The sequence below is a fragment of the Hypanus sabinus genome, chromosome 5 (genome assembly GCF_030144855.1).
Source record: "Hypanus sabinus isolate sHypSab1 chromosome 5, sHypSab1.hap1, whole genome shotgun sequence".
NCBI lineage: Eukaryota > Metazoa > Chordata > Chondrichthyes > Myliobatiformes > Dasyatidae > Hypanus > Hypanus sabinus.
The window spans coordinates 46,532,700-46,552,327 of record NC_082710.1 but is presented as its reverse complement, the minus strand read 5'-3'; the positions used below and the strand labels follow the sequence as shown (position 1 = coordinate 46,552,327).

Sequence of the window (19,628 nt, the reverse complement as noted above, 5' to 3'; positions counted from 1 at the left end):
AACAGTTATGTATTGTCTTTCTGCTTATTTCTCACAACCCATCAGTGACAAAAATCTCTTCTTTTTGAACAAACACAGATAACCGGCGCTATTTAAAAACTGTTCACTGGAAGCATGGTGTAGTGTTTAATGGCCACAGAAGTGCACATGACTGATGCTAGTTAGAAACTTCAGCAGTAGTCTCCTGTCTCAAATAATCTTCATGGTGTCCCAAATGAACAAAAGGAATCCTGGCAATATTTTCCATTAGTTTTTGTTCTTTGTGAGGTATCCCAAATAACTGATGGCCCAATTAACTGGAATCCGTTGTATATCAAGTAGTTTTGTGAGCTGCCTGCAAAACATTGTGTATCACCAGCACCGTCCTGAAGGCAAGCCCGAAGTATCTCCATTAACTTGGATCTTAAGACACAGGAGCAGAATTAAACCTTTCAGCCGTTGTTCCACAAATTGGTGTCATTGTTCCACAAATCAAAGTCCACACAATCATTGAGCCATGAAGTTAACTTTCTTAAGTTTACTGATCCCATGTTGAAATGATCGCATGATATTTGGCTTCATTGGAGACTATAATGGAAAGGTTATTTTTACAGCCTACGCATTTGGTATGAATCAGGATGTTTCTGCAGTAAAAACCTGTTATCTCAAAAACAGAAAGGACCTAATATAAAGGGCAAAAAAAAACAAACTACTGGAGAAAAACAGCAGGTCATGCAGCATCTGTGGAGGTATCTTTGTAACAGCAAGTCATTAAGACCAAGGAATTGATTGTGGATTTCAGTATGGGTAGATCAAGGGATCACACACCAGTCCTCATCAAGGGATCGGAAGTGGAAAGGGTGAGCAGTTCCAAGTTCCTGAATGTCTACATAATTGAGGATCTATCTTGGGCCCAACATATTGATGCAATTGCAAAGAAGGCACAACGGCAGCTATATTTCCTTAGGAATTCGAACAGAATTGGTATGTCACCAAAGACGCTCCAATTTCTACAGATGTACCATAAGGAGCATTCTAACTGGTTGCATCACCATCTGGTATGGAGGGGCCACTGCACAGGATTGGGAAAAGCTGCAGAAAGTTGTAAACTCAAATGAGCTTCATCATGGGCACTAGCCTCCCCTGCAACCAGGACATCATCAAAGGGCAATGCCTCAAGAAGGCAGCATCCATCATTAAGAACCCCCATCACCCAGGGCGTGCTCTCTTCTGATTGCTGCCATCAAGGAGGAAGTACAGGAGCCTGAAGGCACACACTCAATGGCTTCTTCCCCTTCCGCCATCAGATTTCTGATTGGACAATGAACCCTTGAACATTTCCTTAGTATTTTTCACCTCTTTTTACATTACTTTTTAAAATTTATTTTTCATATATACTTATTGTAATTTACAGTTTTTATTACTATGTATTGCAATATACTACTGCTGCGAAACAATAGTTTCATGACACATGCCAGTGATATTAAATCTGATTCTGACAACCGTGAACTTTGGAATCCATCCAGATGCTTCCCGGCTAACAATTTTACACCAACTAAAATCCATCATGACTTTTTCAAAATCTATTTAATTTTTGTTGTTTACTTGAATCGATAGTACATTTTAGTTGAAATGAAAACATAATTCTGCATTTCAGATACTAATTTCAAGTACAGACTTGTGGAACAATAGGCTGATCCTTGGACAGCTTTATTGTGTTGGGCATTGGTCTATCATTTTAGCTTGAACTTTCACCTTGCCCTGTCCTTTGACCTAGAGAAGTTCTGCATAAAGCCCATGTGTGTTTCTGTGAACGTGCCTCTGAGCGTTGCTAGGCAGCAAATTGAAAAGCAATCATTTACATTGTTAAGAGAAACACAGCTGTGGCAGAGTGAGCACATACAAAGCTCAGTATTTCAGTCAGACCAGAACAAAAAGCAAAAATCTGTGCTTGGTGCAGGATACTTGGAAGTCTGGGGAGTTTTTTTCCACCTCTACAGAAAAGAAAGGCATCAAATCACACAGTATCTCTTCTGTTGAATCCAGCTTAGGCATCCATTTCCAAAAGCAGTGATTGGTGAAAATGTTACAGTTCGAAGTTCAAATTTGCTATTAAAGTCTGTATATCACATACAACCTTGAGATTCATCTCCTTACAGACACTCACTAGACAAAGAAACACAGTAGCATTCACAATAAACCACACACAGCAAAGACTGCCACGTATCCAATGTGCAAAAGAGGACAAATCATGCAAGTAGTGAAAAAAAGTAAACAGATAACACACGGAACATGAACTCTAACGTCTCCAAAAGTGAGCCCACGGCTACGGAGTCAGTTCAGCAGAGAAGCGAGCGAAGCCTGTACCGGAGCCCAGGGAACAACTGCTCCTGAACCTGGCCCAAGACTCCTGAAACTGCTGCCTGATGGTAGTAGCAGTTAGAGAAAGAGAGAGAGACCAGTCAAACACAAGCAGACAGCGTTGAACACCTGTTCGGTTTCTGTTCTTGGCCTGCCTCGACTATGTTAATATTGCTCGACACTATAACCAGCACGGAGTAATGGAGCCGAGCCTGAGTTTGTATTCTGCTATCAGGCCTTGACACAGCGATGGCTGCTCTGGCCATAGCTGCATTCTTGGGAGTCTAGTTTACTGAGTCCCTCAGGAGATGGCAAAAACAGCATTTTGTTTAGTCTGTTCAAAAGTACATCCCTTAAAGGGAAATTCCAGTCTGCGGACTTCAACGATCGCAGTTCAGATGAAGTGTATCTATTAGAGTAGTTAGTAGTTTTGTGAGCTGCCTACAAAATGTCGCTGTTGGTTGCCAACGCCATCCAAAAATCAGCAGTTTCTATCTGTGAACAGTTTGAAGAGCATTCTTCTTTCTCCTCATCATTTGGATGGAAGTTACTCGGGCAACCAGATCTTTATTTTCTAATAAACTGCTGCCTTTTCTCTTGGTGTGCAGCTGATCAGTGCCACCACACTTAGAGTTTCAGTTTTGAGACTTGGTTGATTTTTATGGGACAATCAAATAACAACTGATAATTCACTATAACTTCAGTGCCTCCTAGAGAAAATAACCTTAATAATTCCTCTCCTCAAATCCCCAACTCTGTTTTTACACTTTGAGCTTGTGATATAGGACCACACCATTTTGAGGTGGCATTTCATGTCGAGTAGGGACTCTGTTATTCCCAGCCAGTGCAGAGAGGAATGTTACATATTGTTGGGTTTAATATTATTCTTACAACAATTGAGCTAATAGATCTTTTTCAAATTCTGTTCAAAATTAGTGTATCCTTTCTGTATGGCTTCTGGGAGGAGTTTTGATGTTGGACCGTGCTTTAAGTCCATGTTTCAGCTATGAAGTGTCAAGCTCCGAGCACAGAGGAACATATTGTGTTGTTTCATATTAATGGGATCTAAATTTAGGAACTTGCTATCCAGCAACATTGTGGGACAAGATCCTTGGTGGTCCAGGCAGATGGCTCAACACCACCATCTCCTGAAGGTCAATTACAATGGTCCCATACTGAAAAATAAATTTTAAGAAAGTACTTTAGTTGCTACTTGGAGTGGTTATCCCATCTTATTGAAGCTTGGCCTGGCTGTCATTCCACTACAGTTTGTATCTGGTTTGCATTCCTTTTCATTTCCACCACCCATATTTTAGGTGGATACAACCCTGCAGTTGTTGTACTGTGCAAGGTGGTAGTCTGAAGTGCAAAATTCTTTCTGTGGATAGTCGGTGTTAAATTTCTTTGACCAGTATTAAACAGCATTCCGTCTTGGAAAATGCAGTTGCCTGTTGTTTGAGCTCATGATGAATTTACATTTGAACAACAAAAAAAAGCAACACACACGAAACGCTGGAGGAACTCAGCAGGCCAGGCAGCATCTATGGGGAAAAAAGTACAGTCAACATTTTGGGCTGAAACCCAAGTCAAAAGGCTGAGGAGTAGATTTGAAAGGTGGGGAGAGGGGAGAGAGTAACACCAAGCAATAGGTGAAACTTGCAGGGGGAGGAATAAAGCAAAGAGCTAGGAAGTTGATTGGTGAAAAAGACAGAAGGCCGTGGAAGAAAGAAGGTGGGGGGATGGAGGAGCACCAGAGGGAGGTGATGGGCGGCCAAGGAGATAGCATGAGAGAGGGGCTTTCCCATTCCTATTCTGATATGTCCATCCATTGCCTCCTCCATTTAAGGCCACACTTAAGTTGAAGGAACAATACCTTGTTCCATTTGGATAGCCTCCAACCTGATGGCATGAACATTGATTTCTCAAGCTTCTTCCAGTAATGCCTCCACACCTCCTTCACCATTTCCCATCCATTTGAGCTCCTCTTAAGTTATCGCCTTGCCCACCCATCACCTCCCTCTGGTACTCTCTCCCCCGCCCCACCTTTCTTCTTTCTTCCATCGCCTTCTGTCTCTTATCAATCAACTTCCTAACTCTTTGTTTCATCCCTCCCCCTCCAGGTTTCACCTGTCACCTGGCATTTCTCTGTCCTTGCCCCCCCCCCCCCCACCACCACCTTTCAAATCTACTCCTCAGCCTTTTTTCCCTCCAGTCCTGCCGAAGGGTTTCGGCCCGAAACATTGACTGTACTTTTTTCCATAGATGCTGCCTGGCCGGCTGAATTCTCCCAGCATTTTGTTTGTGTTGTTCGGATTTCCAGCATCTGCAGACTTCCTTTTGTTTGAAAAGAGGAGCATTTTTTTTACCCCAGTGTTGAACACATCTTCACTTGAGATTATTTGCACGATAGGTATAATTTGCAATTATTGAATTATATAAACAATTCAGTGACATTACCAGTGCCTTGTTAATATTGTTCGGGGTATTAATGAGGAACATGATTAAAACCTGTCTACTCTAAATTTTAAAAAGAGGAAACTAAAATATTCATAGGAGAAGTTGCATGATAGAATACTGTCTGGAGCAGATTGCATCTAAAGTTGAACCAAGTGGCACGTCTTTATAAGGGGAAGTGCTACTGACTAGTGATGTGGCATTCCTTGTGTGCATGATATGAACTGGAAGTTGTGGGAAACCACATGGACCGGAGTTGTGTACAGTGTAGCCTCTTGCATACATTGCATCTTCTTCATAAATTTCAGTCTGAGGAAAAGTCTCGTTGCACTTTAGTCCAGAAGCTTTCAAATAATGGAGATGCCTTCTACTAAAGAATCGGGTATCATTAATTTTGGGTTGGTGTCTGTCACAACCTAGTGTTGGATTCCCCCCTCTTGCCATCATTTCCCCCTCCACCCACACCCAGCCCCCCCAGCCACCAGATCGCTGAGAGTGAGCCCAGGTCCTAATTGACATTGTTTGCCACAATGTCAGCTATTGCAGTCTGATTCAGATTCCTGCTACTGTTTGATCGGCTGGGCAGTTGGATCATCTGCGGAGAGGGGAGGGTGGTCAGGGTTGAGAGGTTTGAGGATAGATGGGAGGGAGATTGAGAGTAGGAGAGATTTCAGATAAGGGATGGAGAGGAAAAAGAGTTTGAGGTGAGTGGAGGAAAATCAACCAACGTGGGAGTGTGTTTCTCCCACCTTGCAAAATCCATTATAAAAAAATTCTCCTTACTACCTTGAGTAACGCTTTCACTAATAGTGGGGCCAATGAACTTGTGGATACCAACTTTACAAACAAGACCCCCAGAAAACAAATATTAAGAATGGTTCAAACTGGCTCATCCCAGTGTAGGACAGATACCATTGTTGAAACGGTATCAGAAAAATGCTGAACGTTGTTCAGCTAATCAAGATTCACTTGACTTCTCTTGGCCACTTTGGAGAAATGCTTTTCTGAAGGAAATGCGTCGCAGATCATGCACTTTTTGCATTGTTTGAAAACTGGGGCAGTCACCTCATTGGTTGGCTATCTAAGAAGGGTTGTGTGAATATCAATGTGATAGACTCAGGATAATCTGTTGAAGTGTACACACCAGTAGGGATTTAGCTGAAAGTCGGTTTGGAATATCAAAGTACATAATCAGTTGTCCTTAACTACTTGATTCCTCTTGTATCAGTTAACTTTAGTACATGACCAGACTGGCTTTTGCACATACAGATTGTCTCTGGGTAATACACAGGTTGCACTTTTATCGTCAATTTTGTCTGTAAGTCCGAAGTTACATAAAATTGATTATGATTATCATATTGCCACATAATAAATGGTAACAAAAGCACATAAGAATGAACAATTACTGAAATTTGTGGAGAGAGGAAGCAGTTCCTGCTGCTCATAGGAACAAATATATGTTAGACTTTTGAATTTAATAATATGGGAACTCCTTCTTATCCAAGAGTGACCTCAAGTTATGTGCTTGTAACACAGGGGCAGTCTGTGTCTGTTTCTTTTTGAGCGAGATTGCACAACTAAAACCAAATTTAAAATTCACTGTTTAGAGCCAAGAAAGGTGGATCAAGGTAGAGATTTAGGAGTTCAGAAACAATGCAGGTAATGAGCAAATGCAAAAAAGAGTAGAAGTTTTATTTTGGCAATTGTATAACATTCTGGAAAGTCCCCAAGTTACAAATGAATTCTGTTCCTGAGTCCATATTTAAATCGGATTTGTACGTAAGTCGGAACAAGTACATCCGGTATTATTCAAGATCCAAGATGGCAGCGCGATACAGCTTGCTGCGGCCACTCTGGAACTGATTATCTGTTATTTGTGAAGTGGGGTGCCGTGCGCAATCATAATCGATTGAAAACAGATGTGGGAGCACGGAGGAACATAAGGAAATTCCAGGAAGACCACCTTCATTGCTGCTGCTGCTGTGAGGTCCGGGGCTCTGCTGGGAAGAACAGGCCCCCAGTCCTCGGGATCGCGTTGCCGATGGCTGTTGGTGGGGCCACCTTAATACGCTCGATAGAGGAAGGTGATCAGAGAAGCTGTGCTGGAGGGGATGGGTTTCGGCTCAGAGGTTCGATGGAGTCGGAGTCCACTGCGGTCAGGTTGCTTTCGGTGTGTGCTGTGTCTGCGAGGCTGAGTCGGGCAGCGCCGTGGAAGTCCATAGCGGGGGTATTCCCTTCTGCCGCCGGTGTGGGATGACGATTCTGTCAGGACCCTGGGGACTTGTGGAAACTGTGTGGTGATTTCTTTTGAACTTATAGTCCTTTTAACACCTTTGGACTATTTCTACTGTGCCCAAGGTCTGTTTTTTTTTATCAATTATGCTATTGTTTGCACTGTTGTAATTATGTGGTTTTGTTCAGGTCCTGTAGCTTTAGTTTTTGGTCTTGTTTTTGTCTGGTGGTTTTGGAGCTGCTTTCCGGGGAATGCGCTAAGACGGTAGCGTGATAGTAATACGCAGCAGCCTCTCCGGACTCTGGATTGGGGATTGCCAAATGTTATGTGGATTTTCTGGTGTAGTCTGTTTTGTCATATGCTTTTGTGATATCATTCTGGAGGAACGTGGTCTCATTTTTTAACTGCATTGCATTTGTGGTTTCTAAATGACAATCTGAATCTGAATTAAGCAAACATTTGTCTTAATATATTTTACCTTTCTATGCATATAAAACACTTAAGAAATGTATGTATTCCAATAATTAAACCACTGCGTTGCATAGTAATAATTGTAGCTTTCATCGGGGCAGGGTCTTTCACATGCTCCATTCTCACTTTATCTGTTATCCTTTAAAATTGTTCTGATCGTTGACCAACTGTAGCCTAACACTTTTCCAATGACAGATGCCTCTTTCCAAACGCTTTATTATTTTACTTTATTTTCAATCGCGATCACTTCACGTCAATTGAACAGAAACACTGCGGGCGGCAGGTCCCGAGCTCCACTGGGTCCTAAGTAACACCGCACTGAGACAGGTTAAATGGGACAAGTGGGGGCTGTGCTGGGTTTGGATATTTGATCCTCCACACTATTCCGCATGGGAATTTAAACTGGAGGTGGCAGTGGTTTGTTTTTTTGTGAGGTCGAGTTGTGTGCTCGACATCAACCCAGCACGGATGGTACTGGAGTCACTGGATCGACATCAACCTGGTGCGCTCGGGAGTGGTCTGTCACTAGATCGAACTCGGGAACCTCCGTTCTCGAGCCCAGCCCTGATCTCACTGAGCCACCAGCCAACCGAAACGGTGGCGGGGGGGGGGGGGGGGGGGGAGGGTGTCAGGGTGAACCTTGCTAAGAAAAATTTAAACCAAATACAAAGTTGCACACTCAACACAGTGTCAACGGCAACGACTTAAGATGGCGGACAGTGTCGCAATCCAATTTAAAGTGGCAGACGGTGTTCTCCTTCCTTGGTTCATAAGTACAAGTTGTCTATAAGTCAGACGTTCGTAACTCGAGGACTACCTGTATTCTATTCAGGAAACCTAGATGGAGGACAGCAAAATACAAATGCTTGGGTTCTGAGATGAATGTAATAAATACTCAGCAGGTCAGGCAGCATCTGCGGAATAGGAAGCAATGTTGCAAGTTGCTGAGTTTTCATCAGAACTGAAAAAGTGTTAGAACTAGGTGAATGAATGCTGGTTATTCTCTTTGGAAGTGTTTAGCTCAAGGAAGGTGATTGTGTAGAACTGTGAAATAAAAGAGAATGCTGGAAATACTCAGCAGATCAGCTGGTATCTGTGGAGTGAATTAATGCTGTAGGTGGGTGAATCTAGAATTGGCCAGGTAAGATATTGTTCTTCAAGCTTGAATTGAGCATTGTTGGAAAGCTAAGAGGAAGGTTCCTGTGGGATGAAGAATTAAACTGATAAGTAACTGGCAACTTGAAGTGTTTTTGAGCTGAAAGATGATTGCAAAGCATTCACACATCCTGTGTTGAGTTTGTCAATTCATGAGCACAATGTACTGCACCAAACTGAAAGAAGAATAAATTAATTTTCTCACCTGGATGGCCTGTTTGGCTCCCTGGGTGATAGTAAAGAACAAGATAAGAGCTTGTGTACAGTTATGATGAGTGTCCTTTCAGGTAGCAGGGTTAAGGATGAATGAAGCATCTGAGAGGATATATTGACTTGAGCTGTTTCAACACTCAGATTTAAAAGATTTCAATCAAGAGAACATGCTTCATAAAGTGAGCTTGTATTTTCTTGATTTTAAATAACTGATGTAAGCTAACTGAGATGTTTTTAAGTTGGCCAAAGCAGTTGATAAAGTAAAAAGTATTTCCTCTGAAGTTGAGAATGAGAGCAATTTCCACAGGATGTAAAGTAGCATTTTAAAAATAAATTTGTTGAAAATCTGGAACTTTCCACTGATGCTCTGTTCCACAACAATCATACCCTTGCAAAAACAATGCAAAAGGAAATGAAATCTTAGGTTGATTTGCTGAAGCGATGGGTTTAAGATGTTGATTGACAATTATGTAATGTTTGCAGTAAATGGCTTGAATCTCCTCTTCTGTTGCTGAAGTTGTGAAAATAAAACTTTGATTATCAAATAGTCATAGTCAAATAGTGTGGGATGAGATGGACTTTTGACCTCACAAATATACCTTGCCCTGACCTTATTCCTTCTTGACTCCCGGTGCTCACTTTCTTTGTAACTGTAAAACTACCTATATTTTGCATTTTCTTATAGCTATTCCCTTGTGCTATATACCTCATTGTACTGATGTGAATGACATGCTACAGAGTAGGCAAAATAAATATTTTGAAATCTTACATATTTTTGGCAAAGATTTGGGTGCTTTTGTGTCTGATTTCTTTTCCTCGATTTCTTATCAGTACACCAACTATTGTGGGTATAGTTTTGAATATTTCATGAAAATAAAAATAATTTCCAAGAAATTGTGTTAGAGCAGGAAAATATTTTGTGCGAACGCATGTTACAAAATTATGATTATAATTAATTTAGCCATTATCAAACCTTGACAACATCCACTGCATGTCAAGTCAGTTGTAAAAGCATCATTGCTCTCACAGAAGGGGAAAAAATAATAAATGATTGTCATATTGTCTAGGGTGGTAATGAAGCCACTTAACTACTATTCATAGACGCCATTTTAACCAATGTTCAACTTTACTCAGGTCATTTATGAATTGCAACAAGAATTGGAAGCAAAGTCTTATCAACGTTGACGTTAATTTCAATCTCAGAAAACTATCTGAACAGACTGAATTTTATAAATACTGTGCTGTCCACAGCTATGACCTTGTATGTGAAATCATATATGCTGAGCTATGGGCAGAAAGCTGGTAGACTGTGGGGAAATTGACTTCAGTTAGAACTGACAAAGGAAAGCAAGTTTTAACTGGTCATTATGGCTGCATAGTAACCTTGAATCCTTTTTTTCCCTCTCTCCTTCCCCACAGGCTTTATTTGAATCAGATTTGAACCTAAAGTCTAGGTGTAGATGCATAATTTGTCAAGCTATATCACCATTTGCTCTATCGAAATGTTTAAAATGCATTGCTGTATATTCAGTTTGATTTGTTGAATCTTGGTAGTAATGTTCAATGTGACTATTTGCAGAAGTACCTTTGATCACTTTTTCTGCCACTGGGGTATCAAATTATTCCACACTTTTGCTTAATGAAGATCGAGGAGTGTTGTATGTGGGTGCCCAGGAAGCCATCTTTGCTGTGGACATGTTAGATATTTCGGATAAAAGGCATGAGGTAACTTTCAAACATATTCTTGTTGATTGATTTTTAGCAACCTCATTACATCTGTTGATCCTTTTTCACTCCTCACAGATTTGCCCTCCTGCCCTCCTGTGCCTACTACCTTGTGTTAAGGAAATGTTGAGCATTTTAATACTTTTGCACTCTTTTGAATTTACTGAGATTTGGTACAAATCAGCCATGCTAAGGTGCATCTTTCGGAGAGTTTTATAAGGGGCTTTAGTGGCAAAAACATATTCAAAAGCAATTTTAATAACAATCAACACTTATTTTATGACTTGCTTGTACCCTTATTTTTAAAGATGTAGGTAGCTCCACCTCTTGTTGTTCCATTCAATTTCTACATGTACAACTCCTTGTTCCCATATATTAAATTCCACTATCCTCAATCTGTCCATTAATTTCATTGGCAAACTTGATACTCTGCTTTTGTTGATTTCAAAATTCCTGATAAAATAGACGACAAGTCCCAGCTTAGAACCTGGGGCACAACACTACACGTCTTGGCAGATTGAAAACCATATTTAAACGTCTTTTGTTTCTGCCCTGTATTTAGTATTATGTGCCTTAAATTATAAAGCACTCTTGTATGTACATAGCACTTTGGCAAACACCTTGAAATCTTCAAAGTGTGCGCTCACCATTGCATTAGCTTTAGCTGTACAGTGAACTTCGTTAATTTTTTAAAAAATATCAAATTAATCTAGCATGACTCTTGATAAATCCACATTAGCTGTCTCTAAGTAGCTCCATAACTGTTTCTAATCATCCATTAATATGTATAATCTTTTATTATGGATTTAGTAGTTTTCCCATACTAAAGCTAAGACTTTAATTTTCTGCCTGATTTCTTGTTCACTGTGGAAGAAAGCTAGCATTCACCACTCTCTTGTCATCTGGCATAATTTCTGTTCCAAAGATTTTTCATAATACTGTGCCACAGCTTTCTGCCTCCCTGTTTGGTGTGAATACTGTGAGGAGTTGGAGTTTTCTCTTTTTAAATCAGATCAGTTAATTACCAACCTCAGCGGAGGAGTACACGCATCATGTTACCTATTGCAGAGAATTTAGGACCTGGATACGGGCCACTTGTTCCATCTGCTGTGTGCCACTGTTCCTGTTCCAGTCAAAGTTTCTCCTGTCCTATTTCATATAATCCCATCATCACATTGTTCTCTTATCACTCATATACTTCTCTTGAAATGTATCTTGAACTTTACTATTGGGTCATCTGTAATCTATCCACTCCTGGCAAGTATTTTCTTGCATAATTTGATTGAGTGGTAGCTATTTTATTACCGAATCTTGGTACTTTTATGACAGCAGAGGAGGTCAGCTGACTCTGTGTTGTTAAGGCTACCCAGCCTAATCCCACCTATCAACCCACAAGCCCCTATTCCTGCAGCTCATGGCTTTTTGAGTACATGCCCGAGTGTTTTTTTCAATATAATGCAGATTTTATCAGCATTTTATTTGTGAGTGAAAATAATTTCCTCATATTCCTATTTATTCTTTGCCTCCAGGTTTTTTATTCCTTTGGTGATAAAAATACATAGATCTTTCCACTTGCTCCAACTAAGCCTCTCAGTTTTATAAATCTCAATAAAATCTTTTGTTAGCTTCACCCATTCGGAAGAAAATGATCCTGCGTTACCTAGTTTTTTCTCATTTCTGCAATTTACTACTGTCGAGAGGAAGCACAGGAACCTGATGATGCACGCTCAACATTTCAGGAACAGCTTCTTCCCCCTCTGCTGTCAGATTTATGAATGAGCACTAAATCATTCTTTCACTCTTTTTGCATTATTTATAGCTTTGTACATTCATTATTGTAACTTAAATTAGTATTTTTATGAATTGCACTTTAGTGCTGCTGCAAAACAACTATTTTCATGACATATGTCAGTGCTAATAAACCTATTTCTGATTGCATATCTTTGTCCATGTCAAGTCTCTTCTACACCCTCTGCAGTGCTACCACAAGGTGAGGTGAAGGAGAGGCAGAAGGGAGTGGTTACCAGAAGTTAGAGAAATCAATGTTGATCCAATCATGTTGGAGATTACCAAGGTGGATTATGAGGTGTTGTACCTCTAATGTGTGTTTGGCCTCAACTTGACAGTAGAGGAGGCTGTAGACAGATATGTCTGTGTGACATGGGGAAGTACAGGTGAAAGTGTTGACCTGTGGGAGACCCTGTTTCTTATTACAGATAGCGAAGGAGCTCAACAAAGCAAACCCCCAATCTGAGACAGGTCTCGCCGATTATTGACAACATTGGGTTTAATAAGTGGCAGCGACGGATTCATATGTGAGGTACTGCCTCACACGGGACGAGTGTTCAAAGCTCAAGTAGTGGTGCGGGATGAGGTGCAGGGGCAGGTGTAACATTTGGGATGGTTCCTGAAGGGGGTATCAGTGGGGAGGGCTGAAGGAGCTGTTGAGAGAGCGCTGCTTCCTGCATCAACGCAAAGCTCACCAATTTCACCAACTTCCCCACTAACTTTCACTCTGCCTTTAAGTTCACTCGGTCCAATTCTGACACCTCTCTCTTTTTTTCTTGATCTATCTCAGTCCAGGTGCAGATTATATTCCCATGTTGTTCACAAACCAACTGACTCCACACTTACCTTAACTACATTACTTCCTACAGTATCACTTGCAAGAATGCTGTTCTCTTCTCTCAGTTCCTTTGTCTTCACCCCATCTGTTCTCATGATAAGGGTTTATATTCCGTGTTTTCCCCCCAGAAAATGGAGTTTTCACTTCACTGCAGTCAATGCAGCCCTCACCTGCATCTCCTCCATTGTCCACACATGCCCTCAATCTGTCCCCACCCTCAGCATGACAGGAATAGGATAGGAATATCCTCACCTCACCTACCACCCTAAGAGCCTCTGCATCCAAGATATTATTCTCTGCAACTTTTGCCATCTTCGACGGGATCCCAACACCAAGCACATTTAACCCTCGCTCCACCTCTGCTTTTGGTAGGGATCACTCCCTCTGCGACTCCTTTGTGCATTCATCCCTCCCCACTGATACCTCTCCAGGCACTTAACCCTATAACCATCCTAAATGTTACACCTGCCCTACATCACCTCCCTCACCACTATTCAGGGCTCTAAACTGTATTTCCAAGTGAGGCAGCACTTCAAGGTGAATCAGTCAACGGCAGGTTTTGTATCCAGTGTTCTGTTACTGCCTCCTCCTTATCAGTGAGACCCGACACAGATCGGAAATTTGCTTCATTGAGCACTTTTGCTGTCTGTTTGCCAGAAGCAGGATCTCATAGTGGTCACATAGCTTAATTCCACTTCCCATTCCCACACTGGTATGTCTGCACCAGCTTCCTCTACTTTCAAGTTAAGGCTAGACGCAGAAGAGAGGAACTGCTCTTTGAATTCTGCCTTGGTAGTACCCAACCTGACAGCATAAATATCAATTACTCTAACTTCCAGTAACCACTCCCCTATTCCCCCCCCCTTCTCTTATCTTTGTGCCCCCGTTACCCCTGCTGTTGCCCCTCCCTGCTCATCATCCTTACCTTCTTCCCTATGGTCCTCCATTTCCTTCCCTTTACTCCACAGTCTACTGACCCTCTAAAAGATTACATCATTTTCAGCCCTTTGCCTCTTCCATCTTTCAGCTCCCAGCATCATATCATCCTTACTCCCCTGATTTCCCCCCTCCACCTGCCAGCTCATGCTCCTCCCACATCCCCCATTTTAAAATTCTGATTCCTGCCCTCTCTCTTTCCAGTTCTGATGAAGGGACTCTGCTTGAAGCATTAACTGTTCAGTTCCCTCCATAGATGCTGCATGACCTGCTGAGTTCCTCTTTGTGATTAGCTGTTTCTGTCTTACAGATGTATTAACTTGTAATTTTGGACCACTACAGTTGTCTGTTGGTGCTGAAATTGTTCATTTCCTGCATTTATTGCTGTGACTTTGCCTATTATTTCAGGTCTTCTGGAAAGTCTCAGAGGTAAAGCAAAGAAATTGTGCTGCTAAAGGGAAATCTAAAGAGGTAATTTTTAATTTGATCTGATTGAGATATAAACTGAACTGTTTCAGCAGATTCCATAGAAAGCCTGCAAGTAACACTTATTAGCTGCTCATTGAAAAGCAATCCCCAGTCTCCCTCTTCAACCTCATTCAGCTGGTAAAACATACTCTTATTGTGAATAAATTTTCCTTCAATTCTGCTTACCATTCCTAAAGGAAACGTCCCAAGTCCTGCCAGTCTTTTCTGTGGGATGTTTGGACTGGTCCTTATTTGAATCTTACTTGGGCCTCCTCACCATCCTTCTTTCCAGCACATTAATGACAATATTGATATTATGGCTTGCACTATCTTTCCTGTCAGTTTTCACCCTGTTCTTACTTTCCCTTTCCCACATTTCTGCCTTCAACCCCTCCGCTCTGAGACAGAACGAAGTAAAGTTTTCCCTTTTACTGACATTCCACCTCAGGCTCCACGTTCAATGGATTCTCCTCTGTAATTTCCACCAGATTCTGCACTGTCCCTCTTGTTTGCAGTATTCCAAATGATCCATTTCTTCCACAACTGCCTAGTTTAGTCTTCTTTTTCTGCCAACCACTCCTCCTCCCATGCAAACTCCTGGGATTTTACCTTTTCCCCTTCCCACCATTCGGGGACCTGAGCAGTCTTTCCAGGTGAGTCATGGCTGCACCTGGACTTCCTGCGAACAGTTCTGTGTGTCACACTCATTGTTCATGATGTGGTGTCCTTGGCATTTGAGAAAACTAATGCAGATTAGTTGACTTCTTAAGAAACACTCTGACTGAAGTACCCTAAACTTGAAAATATATGCATGAGAAAATAAAGCAGGAGCAAGCTGTTCAGTGCCTCAGACCTCCCCAGACATTCCAATATAAACCTGCCTTGTCTGCTCCAGGAGCCGTCTCTTCTGTGACAGTTCCTCACAGTGCAAAACACCAACCTACTGATTGACAGAATAAATAATGCCTATAAATAATGTTTTAGTGTGCTAAGAGGCAAAATAGTGAATCTAGAACCACCTTTTAATTTTTGTCACAATGGTTCACAGTCTCTTAGCACAAGATAAGTGATGCCTGGTTTAATACAGGACAATTAAGACAGCCCTGATCTACTTCTGTATCTTGGCACAAAAGCTCAGTGGACAACTTCAGTATCCATTAGGCCACCATGAGTCGATAGCAACTCAATGGTACTGAACAACGACAACAGCGTTTGTATATTTTATGCATACGAGAATGGTACATGATCATGGCAGTTTCCAAACTAGTGGAAATCCAATTTTAAACCAGGAGCACAGATATGCTGCTTGTTCATGCAGTTATCTTTTCCAGTTTCAAGACCAACTAAAACTCCTTCTATGATCTTCAACATTATAACTTACTCCTTAGACAGTACTCAAAAATTCTAGAAATTTCTCACATTGTATGAGTTGTTTGTGTACACCTCAGTTTTAACTTGCAGTTACCTGTCACTTAATTCCTCCACCCGACTTGAAATCTTTTAACCGGTTGATATCCTTCACTGTCCCAAAAATCCCCTCAAGTTCAAGGAACAGCGGCTCTTCTATTTAGCAAGGTTGTAACTCTTGGGATATCTAGTCGATTCAGCAGGTTCAGTTAGCTATCCTATTTGTGCTAGGGGTGACCAGATCCTCATGTAGGGTCATACTTGTATAATATTAACTCTGAGCTTCTCCTCCCCACATCACTACATAATCTGCTGAATATTTCTAGCATTCTATTTTATTACAGTCTTCCAACAACTATTCTGTCCCTAGAAGTTCCAAGAGTTTCTTTCCCTCCCTCTTTCTCTCTCTGCTAAGTGGATCATCTGCTTTTATTTCCATTCCTTCAGTCAGACCATCGTTTTCTCTTAGATGTCACCAGTCGTCTCTCTGAGGCAATCAGTTGTCCCCTCTGATTTCCAGGCAGCAACCATCATTCAAGTGCCAAAGAAGGTGACAATAACCTGCCTATATGACTATCAGCTGGTGGGATTAACATCAACCATTATGAAATGCTTTGAGCGGCTGGTCATGGAGCACATTAAAGCCTTTCTCCCGGCTACATTGGACCAATTCCAGTTCACTAATTGCTCAAGTCGATCCACTGATGATGCAGTAGTCTCTACCCTCCACTCTGTCGTGTCCCTCCTGCAAAATGGGGTCTCATATGCTAGACTGCTGTTGATGGACTTCAGTTCAGTTCAGCGTTCAGCACCATCATACCCCTGAAACTGGTGAGGAAACTGTCCTCACTGGGTCTCAACACCTCCCTCTGCAATTGGATACTGGATTTTAAGGCCACTCTCAGTCTGTCTGGGCAGCAATGTCCCTTGTCCCATTACGCTGAGCACTGGCACTCCCCAGGGCTGTGTTCCGCCTACTGCAGATGTATGACTGTGTCATCAGGTTTGTGGATGACACAGCAGTGACTGGCCTTATCAAGAATGATGACAAGATGGAGTACAGAGGGAAAGTGGAGCGGTTGGTGTACTGATGTGAGAAGAGCAACGTAAGCCTGAATGTGGAGAACACAAAGGAAATCAGTGTGGACCTCAGCAAGGTGCAGACAAGTCATCCCCTTCTGTGAATACATGACTCCTCTGTAGGGGCGTTAAATGCACCAACGCCCTGGGAGTTCACAACACAGGTGACCTCACCTGGTCTCTTTATGTCACCTCGCTGAACAAGAAGGCACAGCGGCAGCTCCACTTCCTAAGAAGAATGAGGCACACAAGGCTCCCCCCTCCCTCCATGCCCCTCGTCTTAACTGCATTTTGCAAGAGCACCATTGAGAGTGTCCTGACAAGTTGCATCTCCATCTGGTATGGGAACAGTTGAGTATCGGGCCAGAAGTCCCTACTAAGGACTGCGAGAACAGCTGAGAGGATCACAGGGGTCTCCCTACCGTCCACTAAGGACATACCAGGAGCGCTGTGTACACAGGGCCCTTAGTATTATTAAGAATCCCACCCATCCATCCAACATCTTCTTTAACTTCCTACCATCAGACAGGAGACTACGATGCTTAAAAACAAGGACAGTCAGGATGAGAAACAATTTCTTCCCCCAGGCCTTTAGTCTTCTGAATACCTGGCCACATTGTATTTAAAGTGTCATTGGTTAATCTGTTCCACAGCTTACAATATTTAATTAATATTAATTCACTTTATTTATGTGTGATTCCTCTGTAGACTTTACCATCATAAATTATGTGTTATGTATACTGCCATGCTTTGTACCCTGGTTCGAAGAAACATTGTCTCATTTCTGCATAATATGGTCCCACACATTATGTGCATGTATATAGTTAAATTACAATAAACTTGACTCTCTTTCACAGATGTTCCTCTCTCCACCTTTTCCCTTCTTAGCAACTTAAAAATGTTTACTTTCTCACCTTTTGATGGAAAACCATTGAACAAAAATGTAAACCCTGTTTTTCTTCCCCCTCTCTACACTGACATTTCCTGACCATTGAGCATAAGCAAAGTTCTGGAGAGCCGGGGAACTAATTATGATCTGTAAACAAGTTGATTGTAACTCGCACTGTTTATATTATTCATTTATTTTTCTATAGACAGAATGCCTAAACTACATTCGAATATTGCATGAATTTGATGATGAAACCCTCTATGTCTGTGGGACTTTTGCATTTCAACCAACTTGTGATTACCTTGTAAGTATAGATTTTTAACGTTTGGTAGAACCTACTATACTTTATCAAATTAAGCAATCTATCTGATCCTTTGTTTTGCACTTACAGTCAATTAAGAACTTCACTCTGCAACAGAGAAATGAGGAAGGTAAAGGCAAGTGTCCATTTGATCCCGCTCAAAAATACACTTCCGTAATGGTTGGTAAGTATCCATTTGTAAGTTCTGTGTTTATTGTTCAGCAATGTACATTATAATCTGCCTGAAATTATTAGCGTTTCCTTTATCGTATTTATTTCATTGGGACTCTGAAGTGAAATCAAGGGTTTTCTCTACCCAACCCGCCCCCTCCTGAGAGTAACTGGGCTCAAGTCCAATCAAACTGATGTCATTAAGGTAAACTATTTCAATGTAATGGAGGTGAAAAGGGCAACTGGTATTTCAAGCTTCCCTTTTTTTTGTCTTGTGTTTTCATTGGAGAATTTTTTAAAAAAACATTATAAGCTCCTCTGCTTTTTGACTTTGTATTTTCTATGCAGATTGAAATTTTTGATCGCAACCACTTGTGAAATTTGAGCTCAGCAGTATTAAGGGTTCAGCCAAGTTTACCGTGTCCACCAGGAACGGCCATGAATTCAGCAGCACTGAATCCTTCTGAGATTCAAGTAATCAACAATTGTGCATCCTTGACTGTGGCCAAACATTGAAAAAATATGCTTAACAAAGCTGGCATCGTACATGCCTATAAGCATACCAATGTCAGTCAGGTGACAGTTGACAGCCCCTGGTCTCGATTCGCGTTTCCTCACATCCATGTAAGAAAGCGGCTTGATCCTAGTTGAAAGCTATCTGCAATATAATGTACTCAGTTAAAAATGAACAGTGAACAAACAACGTGATTGTCATACAGTTTAAAATGTTAAAACTAACATATCACATTTCCTCTATGTAGAGCGTGCTTAGTTCTAGTATTTCTGTTATTTATTAAGAAATCTGTTTTGTATTATTTCAGATCAGGAGCTTTATTCGGGAACTGTATACAATTTTCTAGGGAGTGAGACAGTCATTCTTCGAGGTCATTTAAGGACAGAGTATGCAATACCCTGGCTAAATGGTGAGTGTATTGCTTGCAGCTGCTTTGTGCCAGTATTTTGGATCATCATTTCATGCACGTCAATACTGAGCAAGCGCCACTCAGCCCTGGATAACAACAAACAATATTAGCTGACATGAAAATGTTTGTTCAATTGCCTTTTGGGTGGTCTGACAAAAATTGGTTGTGATGTTCCTTGCATTGCAATTATAAATGTACCTGGGAGTGCTTCAGGCTATGGTGTTTTGATGCATCTG

The 19,628-nt window shown here is 41.4% G+C and overlaps 1 protein-coding gene across 3 annotated transcripts in view; it reads left to right on the top strand.

Annotated features, from left to right (window-relative positions):
* The window catches only part of LOC132394129 (semaphorin-4D-like), a 161,335-nt gene that overhangs the window by 118,440 nt on the left and 23,267 nt on the right, over positions 1–19,628 (top strand). For all 3 annotated transcript variants that reach the window (XM_059969899.1, XM_059969900.1, XM_059969901.1), the window contains 5 exons: positions 10,446–10,591; positions 14,562–14,624; positions 18,203–18,301; positions 18,389–18,482; positions 19,291–19,392. In XM_059969899.1, the coding sequence (XP_059825882.1) occupies positions 10,446–10,591; positions 14,562–14,624; positions 18,203–18,301; positions 18,389–18,482; positions 19,291–19,392 (504 nt within the window). The remainder of the gene's footprint in view (positions 1–10,445; positions 10,592–14,561; positions 14,625–18,202; positions 18,302–18,388; positions 18,483–19,290; positions 19,393–19,628) is intronic.